General features: G+C 53.1%; 1 protein-coding gene across 1 annotated transcript in view; it reads right to left on the minus strand.

Moving 5' to 3' along the window:
- Positions 1-12,274, minus strand: part of LOC140396638 (transforming growth factor beta-1-induced transcript 1 protein-like) — a 174,950-nt gene that overhangs the window by 96,983 nt on the left and 65,693 nt on the right. The window contains exon 2 of the mRNA XM_072485432.1: positions 394-444. Coding sequence (XP_072341533.1) covers positions 394-444 — 51 coding nt within the window. The remainder of the gene's footprint in view (positions 1-393; positions 445-12,274) is intronic.

The following is a 12,274-nucleotide window of genomic DNA, read 5'->3' on the forward strand; positions in this document are numbered from 1 at the left end:
CTTTACTCTGTATCTAACCCCGTGCTGTACCTGTCCTGGGAGTGTTTGATGGGGACAGTGTAGAGGGAGCTTTACTCTGTATCTAACCCCATGCTGTACCTGTCCTGGGAGTGTTTGATGGGGACATTGTAGATGGAGCTTTACTCTGTATCTAACCCCGTGCTGTATCTGTCCTGGGAGTCTTTGATGGGGACAGTGTAGAGGGAGCTTTACTCTGTATCTAACCCCGTGCTGTACCTGTCCTGGGTGTGTTTGATGGGGACAGTGTACAGGGAGGGAGCTGTACTCTGTATCTAACCCCGTGCTGTACATGTACTGGGAGTGTTTGATGGGGACAGTGTGACTGGAGGTGGGGTAGATGGGATGGATATTAGGCTGTGGAGAGATACATACCAAAGATAACAACACGCGGACTGAGGTGGGAGCCCAGTTCCTCAGCGTCACCTACAGAGAGAGAGAGAGACACAAAGCACTCACAGCTTTGACGACACAACATGCGACACGCAGACATTGACGTGGAAGAGAGTCCAGGTGATGGAGGGTCTCAGGGTTAAAGACAACCAATCGCATTGAGCCAACAAACAGCTTCGACCCCAAAACAACCTTGCCATTTACCTGAGATATGTCTTCATGCACTGGGCTTCATTAAAGTACCTTTAGATATTTCTGCACCCATCAATGCAATTTCAATGAAATCTGATGTATATCAGGGCTAACAATGAGGGGTGTGGGGTATATCAGAGTGTTACAGTGAGGGGTGTGGGGTATATCAGTGTTACAATGAGGGGTGTGGGGTATATCAGTGTTACAGTGAGGGGTGTGGGATATATCAGAGTGTTACAGTGAGGTGTGTGGGATATATCAGAGTGTTACAGTGAGGGGCGTGGGGTATATCAGTGTTACAGTGAGGGGTGTGGGGTATATCAGAGTGTTACAGTGAGGTGTGTGGGATATATCAGAGTGTTACAGTGAGGGGTATGGGGTATATCAGAGTGTTACAGTGAGGGGTGTGGGATATATCAGAGTGTTACAGTGAGGTGTGTGGGATATATCAGAGTGTTACAGTGAGGGGAGTGGGGTATATCAGTGTTACAGTGAGGGGTATGGGGTATATCAGAGTGTTACAGTGAGGGGTGTGGGGTATATCAGAGTGTTACAGTGAGGGGTGTGGGATATATCAGAGTGTTACAGTGAGGGGTGTGGGTATATCAGAGTGTTACAGTGAGGGGTGTGGGATATATCAGAGTGTTACAGTGAGGGGTGTGGGGTATATCAGGGCTAACAATGAGGGGTGTGGGGTATATCAGAGTGTTACAGTGAGGGGTGTGGGGTATATCAGAGTGTTACAGTGAGGGGTGTGGGGTATATCAGTGTTACAATGAGGGGTGTGGGGTATATCAGAGTGTTACAGTGACGGGTGTGGGATATATCAGTGTTACAATGAGGGGTGTGGGGTATATCAGAATGTTACAGAGAGGGGTGTGGGGTATATCAGAGTGTTACAGTGAGGGGTGTGGGGTATATCAGTGTTACAATGAGGGGTGTGGGGTATATCAGAATGTTACAGAGAGGGGTGTGGGGTATATCAGAGTGTTACAGTGAGGGGTGTGGGGTATATCAGTGTTACAGTGAGGAGTGTGGGGTATATCAGAGTGTTACAGTGAGGGGTGTGGGGTATATCAGAGTGTTACAGTCAGGGGTGTGGGGTATATCAGAGTGTTACAGTCAGGGGTGTGGGATATATCAGAGTGTTACAGTGAGGGGTGTGGGGTATATCAGAGTGTTACAGTGAGGGGTGTGGGGTATATCAGAGTGTTACAGTCAGGGGTGTGGGGTATATCAGAGTGTTACAGTCAGGGGTGTGGGACATACCAGAGTGTTACAGTGAGGGGTGTGGGATATATCAGAGTGTTACAGTGAGGGGTGTGGGGTATATCAGTGTTACAATGAGGGGTGTGGGGTATATCAGAGTGTTACAGTGAGGGGTGTGGGGTATATCAGAGTGTTACAGTCAGGGGTGTGGGATATATCAGAGTGTTACAGTGAGGGGTGTGGGGTATATCAGTGTTATAGTGAGGGGTATGGGGTATATCAGAGTGTTACAGTGAGGGGTGTGGGGTATATCAGAGTGTTACAGTGGGGAATGTGGGGTATATCAGTGTTACAGTGAGGGGTGTGGGGTATATCAGAGTGTTACAGTGAGGGGTGTGGGGGATATCAGAGTGTTAAAGTGAGGGGTGTGGGGTATATCAGAGTTTTACAGTGAGAGGTGTGGGGTATATCAGAATGTTACAGAGAGGGGTGTGGGGTATATCAGAGTGTTACAGTGAGGGGTGTGGGGTATATCAGTGTTACAGTGAGGTGTGTGGGGTATATCAGAGTGTTACAGTGAGGGGTGTGGGGGATATCAGAGTGTTACAGTGAGGGGTGTGGGGTATATCAGAGTGTTACAGTGAGGGGTGTGGGATATATCAGAGTGTTACAGTGAGGGGTGTGGGGTATATCAGAGTGTTACAGTGAGGGGTGTGGGGTATATCAGAGTGTTACAGTGAGGGGTGTGGGGTATATCAGAGTGTTACAGTGAGGGGTGTGGGGTATATCAGAATGTTACAGTGAGGGGTGTGGGGTATATCAGTGTTACAGTGAGGGGTGTGGGATATATCAGAGTGTTACAGTGAGGGGTGTGGGGTATATCAGAGTGTTACAGTGAGGGGTGTGGGGTATATCAGAGTGTTACAGTGAGGGGTGTGGGCTATATCAGAGTGTTACAGTGAGGGGTGTGGGGTATATCAGAGTGTTACAGTGAGGGGTGTGGGGTATATCAGAGTGTTACAGTGAGGGGTGCGGGGTATATCAGAGTGTTACAGTGAGGGGTGTGGGGTATATCAGAGTGTTACAGTGAGGGGTGTGGGATATATCAGAGTGTTACAGTGAGGGGTGTGGGATATATCACAGTGTTACAGTGACGGGTGGGGGTATATCAGAGTGTTACAGTGAGGGGTGTGGGGTATATCAGAGTGTTACAGTGAGGGGTGTGGGATATATCAGAGTGTTACAGTGAGGCGTGTGGGGTATATCAGTGTGTTACAGTGAGGTGTGTGGGATATATCAGAGTGTTACAGTGAGGGGAGTGGGGTATATCAGTGTTACAGTGAGGGGTATGGGGTATATCAGAGTGTTACAGTGAGGGGTGTGGGGTATATCAGAGTGTTACAGTGAGGGGTGCGGGGTATATCAGAGTGTTACAGTGAGGGGCGTGGGGTATATCAGAGTGTTACAGTGAGGGGTGTGGGATATATCAGAGTGTTACAGTGAAGAGTGTGGGGTATATCAGAGTGTTACAGTGAGGGGTGTGGGGTATATCAGAGTGTTACAGTGGGGAATGTGGGATATATCAGAGTGTTCCTGTGAGGGGTGTGGGGTATATCAGAGTGTTACAGTGAGGGGTGCGGGGTATGTCAGTGTTACACTGACGGGTGTGGGATATATCAAAGTGTTTCAGTGAGGGGTTTGGGATTTATCAGAGTTTTACAGTGAGGGTTGTGGGATATATCAGAGTGTTACAGTGAGGGGTGTGGGATATATCAGAGTGTGACAGTGAGGGGTGTGGGATATATCAGAGTGTTACAGTGAGGGGTGTGGGATATATCAGAGTGTTACAGTGAGGGGTGTGGGATATATCAGAGTGTTACAGTGAGTGGCTTGGTGTATATCAGAGTGTTACAGTGAGGGATGTGGGGTATATCAGTGTTACAGTGAGGGGTGTGGGGTATATCAGAGTGTTACACTGAGGAGTGTGGCATATATGAGAGTGTTACAGTGGGGGTGGGGGTGGGGTATATCAGTGTGTTACAGTGAGGGGTGTGGGGTATATCAGTGTTACAGTGAGGAGTGTGGGGTATATCAGAGTGTTACAGTGAGGGGTGTGTGTTACATCAGTGTTATGGTGAGGGGTGTGGGGTATATCATAGTGTTACAGTGAGGGGTGTGGGGTATATCAGAGTGTTACAGTGAGGGGTGTGGGGTATATCAGAGTGTTACAGTGAGGGGTGTGGGGTATATCAGAGTGTTACAGTGAGGCATGTGGGGTATATCAGAGTGTTACAGTGAGTGGTGTGGGGTATATCAGAATGTTACAGTGAGGGGTGCGGGGTATATCAGAGTGTTACATTGAGGAGTGTGGGGTATGTCAGAGTGTTACAGTGAGGGGTGTGGGGTATATCAGAGTGTTACAGTGAGGGGTGTGGGATATATCAGAGTGTTACAGTGAGGGGTGCGGGGTATATCAGAGAGTTACAGTGAGGGGTGTGGGATATATCAGAGTGTTACAGTGAGGGGTGTGGGGTATATCAGAGTGTTACAGTGGGGAATGTGGGATATATCAGAGTGTTCCTGTGAGGGGTGTGGGGTATATCAGAGTGTTACAGTGAGGGGTGTAGGGTATAACAGAGTGTTACACTGACGGGTGTGGGATATATCAAAGTGTTACAGTGAGGGGTGTGGGATATATCAGAGTGTTACAGTGAGGGGTGTGGGGTATATCAGAGTGTTACAGTGGGGGATGTGGGATATATCAGAGTGTTCATGTGAGGGGTGTGGGGTATATCAGAGTGTTACAGTGGGGGATGTGGGATATATCAGAGTGTTCCTGTGAGGGGTGTGGGGTATATCAGAGTGTTACAGTGAGGGGTGTGGGATATATCAGTGTTACAGTGACGGGTGTGGGATATATCAGTGTTACAGTGAGGGGTGTGGTATATATCAGAGTGTTACAGTGAGGGGCGTGGGATATATCAGAGTGGTACAGTGAGGGGTGTGGGATATATCAGAGTGTTACAGTGAGGGGTGTGTGGTATATCAGAATGTTACAGTGAGGGGTGTGGGGTATAACAGAGTGTTACACTGACGGGTGTGGGATATATCAAAGTGTTACAGTGAGGGGTTTGGGATTTATCAGAGTTTTACAGTGAGGGTTGTGGGATATATCAGAGTGTTACAGTGAGGGGTGTGGGATATATCAGAGTGTTACAGTGAGGGGTGTGGGATATATCAGAGTGTTACATTGAGGGATGTGGGATATATCAGAGTGTTACAGTGAGGGGTGTGGGATATATCAGAGTGTTACAGTGAGGGGTGTGGGGGATATCAAAGTGTTACAGTGAAGGGTGTGGTTTAAATCAGAGTGTTACAATGAGGGATGTGGGGTATATCAGAGTTTTACAGTGAGGGGTGTGGGATATATCAGAGTGTTACAGTGAGGGGTGTGGGGTATATCAGAGTGTTACAGTGAGGGGTGTGGGTTATAGCAGAGTGTTACAGTGAGTGGCTTGGTGTATATCAGAGTGTTACAGTGAGGGATGTGGGGTATATCAGTGTTACAGTGAGGGGTGTGGGGTATATCAGAGTGTTACACTGAGGAGTGTGGCATATATGAGAGTGTTACAGTGGGGGGGGGTATATCAGAGTGTTACAGTGAGGGGTGTGGGGTATATCAGTGTTACAGTGAGGAGTGTGGGGTATATCAGAGTGTTACAGTGAGGGGTGTGGGTTACATCAGTGTTACGGTGAGGGGTGTGGGGTATATCATAGTGTTTCAGTGAGGGGTGTGGGGTATATCAGAGTGTTACAGTGAGGCGTGTGGGGTATATCAGAGTGTTACAGTGAGGGGTGTGGGGCATATCAGAGTGTTACAGTGAGGGGTGTGGGGTATATCAGAGTGTTCCAGTGAGTGGTGTGGGGTATATCAGAATGTTACAGTGAGGGGTGCGGGGTATATCAGAGTGTTACATTGAGGAGTGTGGGGTATGTCAGAGTGTTACAGTGAGGGGTGTGGGGTATATCAGAGTGTTACAGTGAGGGGTGTGGGATATATCAGAGTGTTACAGTGAGGGGTGTGGGGTATATCAGTGTGTTACGGTGAGGGGTGTGGGATATATCAGAGTGTTACAGTGAGGGGTGTGGGATATATCAGAGCGTTACTGTGAGGGGTGTGGGGTATATCAGAGTGTTACAGTGAGGGGTGTGGGGTATATCAGAGTGTTACAGTGAGGGGTGTGGGATATATCAGAGTGTTACAGTGAGGGGTGTGGGATATATCAGAGTGTTACAGTGAGGGGTGCGGGGTATATCAAAGTGTTACAGTGAGGGGTTTGGGATTTATCAGAGTGTTACAGTGAGGGGTGTGGGATATATCAGAGTATTACAGTGAGGGGTGTGGGATATATCAAAGTGTTACAGTGAGGGGTTTGGGATTTATCAGAGTTTTACAGTGAGGGGTGTGGGATATATCAGAGTGTTACAGTGAGGGGTGTGGGATATATCAGAGTGTTACAGTGAGGGGTGTGGGATATATCAGAGTGTTACAGTGAGGGGTGTGGGATATATCTGAGTGTTACAGTGAGGGGTGTGGAATATATCAGAGTGTTACAGTGAGGGGTGTGGGATATATCAGAGTGTTACAGTGAGGGGTGTGGGATATATCAGAGCGTTACTGTGAGGGGTGTGGGGTATATCAGAGTGTTACAGTGAGGGGTGTGGGATATATCAGAGTGTTACAGTGAGGGGTGTGGGGTATATCAGAGTGTTACAGTGAGGGGTGTGGGATATATCAGAGTGTTACAGTGAGGGGTGTGGGATATATCAGTGTTACAGTGAGGGGTGTGGGGTATATCAGAGTGTTACAGTGAGGGGTGCGGGGTATGTCAGTGTTACACTGAGGGGTGTGGGATATATCAGAGTGTTACAGTGAGGGGTGTGGGGTATATCAGTGTTACAGTGAGGCGTGTGGGGTATATCAGAGTGTTACAGTGAGGGGTGTGGGATATATCAGAGTGTTACAGTGAGGGGTGTGGGATATATCAGTGTTACAGTGAGGGGTGTGGGGTATATCAGAGTGTTACAGTGAGGGGTGCGGGGTATGTCAGTGTTACACTGAGGGGTGTGGGATATATCAGAGTGTTACACTGAGGTGTGTGGGATATATCAGAGTGTTACAGTGAGGGGTGTGGGGTATATCAGTGTTACAGTGAGGCGTGTGGGGTATATCAGAGTGTTACAGTGAGGGGTGTGGGGTATATCAGTGTTACAGTGAGGGATGTGGGTGTGGTAGTATGTATTGGGGGTCATGTGGGACTGGAAGCCCTAATGTCATTGGCTGACAGATCCCGGGTCCTGGTTGGCCGTTGACCTCAAGCTCCGCCCTGAAGGCGAAGTATAAGAAGCCGGAGTCTTCCCCCGCAGGCCAGTTTACTATCGAGCTGCTGGGGATCAGTCACGCTTAATAAAGCCTAATCGACTTCACTCTATTCGTCTCACAGAGTCTTTGTGCGCTACAATTTATTAAGCGTGCCTAAAAAGGACTATGGAGCTCAGGATCATTCCGGAATGCCTGAGGATCAGCCCCCACGCAGTGAACGCGGCAGCAGCCTTCAAACACTGGCAGACTTGCTTCGAGGCCTACATCAGATCGACAACAGGCCGAGTCTCAGACGAACAAAAACTGCAGGTCCTGCACTCGAGGGTGAGCACGGAGATTTTCACCCTCATTGAAGACACCCACGATTTCCAGACGGCGTTCACAGCACTGAGAAATCTCTACGTTCGCCCAGTTAACCAAATCTACGCTCGCTACCAGCTCGCGACAAGACGGCAAGCTCCCGGAGAATCGATGGACGAGTTCTACGCCGCGCTGCTGATTTTGGGAAGAGCCTGCAGCTGCCCGTCGGTGAATGCAAACGAACACACGGACATGTTAATGCGCGATGCTTTTGTGGCAGGTATGCAATCCTCCCAAATCCGCCAAAGACTTCTAGAAAAAGAGTCGCTAGGACTCAGAGGCACGGGCCCTAGCAGCCTCCCTAGACGTGGCCGCGCGTAATACCGCGCCTACGGCCCCGACCGCGCGGCAGCCCATTGGGCCCCGTACGTACCCGTCGCGGCAAACCCCCTACCCCCTCCCCCCGGACACCCCACAGGCTTGCGCAGTCCAAACGCCAAGTCGCACCGGGGGCGCCCGCTGTTATTTCTGCGGCCAGGCGAAGCACCCCCGTCAGCGCTGTCCGGCCCGCGCAGCCATCTGCAAAAGCTGCGGGAAAAAGGGCCACTATGCGGTAGTGTGCCGATCCCGCGAGGTCGCCGCCGTCCCGGGGCCACAGGGAGCCCTACAGGCAGCCTATGCCTCCCAACCCCCCCAGCACGCCATGTGCGACCCGCAGACGCCGCCATTTTGGGTCCCGACCACCGCGGCCCCGGGAGAACTGGGAGCCCTGCACGCCGCCTACGCCCCCCAACCCCCCTCCCCGCAGTCCATGTATGACCCGCCGCCGGCGCTACCGCTTTGGGTGCCGGCCAACACTCTCCACGGAGAGGAAGGAGTTTTTCGCATCCCTAACGCCACCCTCACCCCCGTCCCGCGCCCCACGCCTGACCCGCCGGCTCAACCTACCTGGACCCCGACCACCGCTGTCCCCGGCGAGGGAGCTCCGCACGGTCCCAGCGCTCGCGACCCCACGCCTGACCCGCCGGCGCCGCCGACCTGGGCCCTCACCCCCGTCCCGCGCCCCACGCCTGACCCGCCGGCGCAACCTACCTGGACCCCGACCACCGCTGTCCCCGGCGAGGGAGCTCCGCGCGGTCCTAGCGCCGCGGCCCTGGCACTCGCAGTGCAGGAACTCCGCGCGGTCCTAGCGCCCGCGGCCCTGGTGCTCGCAGTGCAGGAACTCCGCGCGGTCCTAGCGCTCCCCAGAACCCCCAGCACACCATGTGCGACCCGCAGACGCCGCCATTTTGGGTCCCGACCACCACGAGTGGAGGAGGGGCGCCGCCATCTTGGACCGCCCCCGACCTGTACGACGCATGGGGGCGGCCATTTTGTCCACCCCCGACGCCATCTTGTGACCCCCTCAGCCACGTGCGATGTATGGGGGTGGCCATTTTGTCCACCCCCGACGCCATCTTGTGACCCCCTCAGCCACGTGGGATGTATGGGGGTGGCCATTTTGTCCATCCCCGACGCCATCTTGGACGGCAACAACGGACCCCACTCCACTACTACAACCACGGCTCGCTTCGGTTACGCTCGATCAGGCTCGGCCCCGGACTCTCCAGACGACGACGACAACGGTCCTAATTAACGGCCACGAGACGCCATGCCTAGTTTACTCCGGGAGCACGGAAAGTTTTATACATCCCGACACGGTAAGACACTGTTCCTTAACTACCTACCCCAGCGCACAAAAGATTTGCCTAGCTGCAGGATCCCACTCCGTACAGATCCAGGGATTCTGCATAGTTACCCTAACGGTGCAGGGGAGGGAATTCAAAAACTACAAACTTAACGTCCTTCCCCAACTCTGTGCCCCCACCTGCTGGGATTAGATTTCCAATGTCACCTACAGAGCCTTACGTTTAAATTCGGCGGCCCCATACCCCCACTCACTATCTGCGGCCTCGCCACCCTCAAGGTGCAACCCCCGTCCTTGTTTGCGAACCTCACCCCGGATTGCAAACCCGTCGCCACTAGGAGCAGACGGTACAGCGCCCAGGACCGGACCTTCATTCGCTCCGAAGTCCAGCGGCTACTAAAGGAGGGCATAATCCAGGCCAGCAATAGTCCCTGGAGAGCGCAGGTGGTAGTAGTGAAGACAGGGGAGAAATAAAGGATGGTCATTGACTATAGCCAGACCATCAACAGGTACACACAACTAGACGCGTACCCTCTCCCCCGCATATCCGACATGGTCAATCGGATTGCCCAGTATAAAGTCTTCTCCACCGTGGACCTCAAGTCCGCCTACCATCAGCTCTCCATCCGCCCAAGTGACCGCAAGTACACAGCCTTCGAGGCAGACGGGCGATTATACCATTTCCTACGGGTCCCTTTTGGCGTCACAAACGGGGTCTCGGTCTTCCAACGGGAGATGGACCGAATGGTTGATCAACATGGGTTACGGGCCACGTTCCCGTACCTCGACAATGTAACCATCCGCGGCCACGATTCCTCCAGACCGCCAAAGCCTTGAACCTCACGTACAACGAGGACAAGTGCGTTTTTAGCACCGATCGGCTAGCCATTCTGGGCTACATAGTGCGCAATGGGATAATAGGCCCCGACCCCGAACGTATGCGCGCACTCATGGAATTTCCCCTCACGCACTGCCCAAAAGCCCTGAAACGCTGCCTGGGGTTCTTTTCATACTACGCCCAGTGGGTCCCCCAGTACGCAGACAAGGCCCGCCCCCTAATGCAGACCACGACCTTCCCTCTGTCGACAGAGGCTTGCCAGGCCTTCAGCCGCATCAAAGCGGACATCGCAAAGGCCACGATGCGCGCCATCGACGAGTCCCTCCCCTTCCAGGTCGAGAGCGACGCCTCTGACGTAGCTCTAGCGGCCATCCTTAACCAAGCGGGCAGACCCGTGGCCTTCTTCTCCCGAACCCTCCATGCCTCAGAAATCCGCCACTCCTCAGTGGAAAAGGAAGCCCAAGCCATAGTGGAAGCTGTGCGACATTGGAGGCATTACCTGGCCGGCAGGAGATTCACTCTCCTCACTGACCAACGGTCGGTAGCCTTCATGTTCGATAATGCACAGCGGGGCAAGATCAAGAACGACAAGATCTTGCGGTGGAGGATCGAACTCTCCACCTTCAACTATGAGATCTTGTACCGGCCCGGAAAGCTGAACGAGCCGTCCGATGCCCTATCCCGCGGCACATGTGCCAACGCATAAATTGACCGCCTCCAAGCCCTCCACGAGGACCTCTGCCACCCGGGGGTCACTCGGTTTTACCACTTCATCAAGTCCCGCAATCTCCCATACTCTTTAGAAGAGGTCCGTACAGTCACAAGGGACTGCCACATCTGCGCAGAATGCAAACCGCATTTTTTCAGGCCAGATGGAGCGCACCTGATTAAGGCTTCCCGTCCCTTTGAACGCCTCAGTCTCGATTTCAAAGGGCCCCTCCCCTCCACCGACCGCAACGCTTATTTCCTTAATGTAGTGGACGAATACTCCCGCTTCCCTTTTGCCATTCCCTGCTCCGACATGACCGCGGCCACAGTCATTAAAGCCCTGAACAGCATCTTCACGCTGTTCGGTTACCCCGCATACGTCCACAGCGACAGGGGGTCCTCTTTCATGAGTGACGAGCTGCGCCAGTTCCTGCTCAGCAAGGGCATAGCTTCAAGCAGGACGACCAGCTACAACCCCCGGGGGAACGGGCAAGTAGAAAGGGAGAACGGCACGGTCTGGAAGGCCGTCCTACTGGCCCTACGGTCCAGGGATCTCCCAGTTTCACGGTGGCAGGACGTCCTCCCGGACGCTCTCCATTCCATCCGGTCGCTATTATGTACGAGTCCTAATCAAACGCCGCACGAGCGTCTCCTTGTCTTCCCTAGGAGATCCTCCTCTGGAACGTCGCTGCCGACCTGGCTGGCGGCCCCAGGACCCATCCTGCTCCGAAAGCACGTGTGGGCACATAAAGCGGACCCGTTGGTCGAAAGGGTTCACCTCCTCCACGCGAACCCGCAGTACGCTTACGTGGAGTACCCCGACGGCCGACAGGACACGGTCTCCCTGCGGGATCTGGCGCCCGCCGGCACCACGCACACCCCCCCGACACCATCAACCCAACCGCTCCCCTTCCTGCCACCGCCGCACCCCGCGACCGCCCCCTTCCCAGGAGGATCAGCCCCCCTCCCCTTTGCACCGACAGCTGAAACCGTGCGGCTCCCGGAGGCGACAACACTGGTACAAGCACTACCACCACCGCCGGGGCCGAGGCGATCGACACGGACGACCAGACCGCCCGACCGACTCGTGGCGTCGATGTAAAACAAAGATGGACTGTCCAATGAACATTTTGTTTTTCCTATACCCTCTGTAAATAGTTGTAACAGGACGATACTGTCCAATACTGTACTACCATGTAACTGTTCTATCCTCCCAGGACCAGCCCTGTAAACCCTTACCACCATACGAAGCGTCACCCCGCCGGGTTCATTTTTGACAAGGGGTGAATGTGGTAGTATGTATTGGGGGTCATGTGGGACTGGAAGCCCTAATGTCATTGGCTGACAGATCCCGGGTCCTGGTTGGCCGTTGACCTCAAGCTCCGCCCTGAAGGCGAAGTATAAGAAGCCGGTGCCTTCCCCCGCAGGCCAGTTCACTATCGGGCTGCTGGGGAACAGACACGCTTAATAAAGCCTCATCGACTTCACTCTATTCGTCTCACGGAGTCTTTGTGCGCTACAACAGGCACAGCATGGGGTTAGATAC

The sequence above is a fragment of the Scyliorhinus torazame genome, chromosome 19 (assembly GCF_047496885.1).
Source record: "Scyliorhinus torazame isolate Kashiwa2021f chromosome 19, sScyTor2.1, whole genome shotgun sequence".
Classification (NCBI taxonomy): Eukaryota; Metazoa; Chordata; class Chondrichthyes; order Carcharhiniformes; family Scyliorhinidae; genus Scyliorhinus; species Scyliorhinus torazame.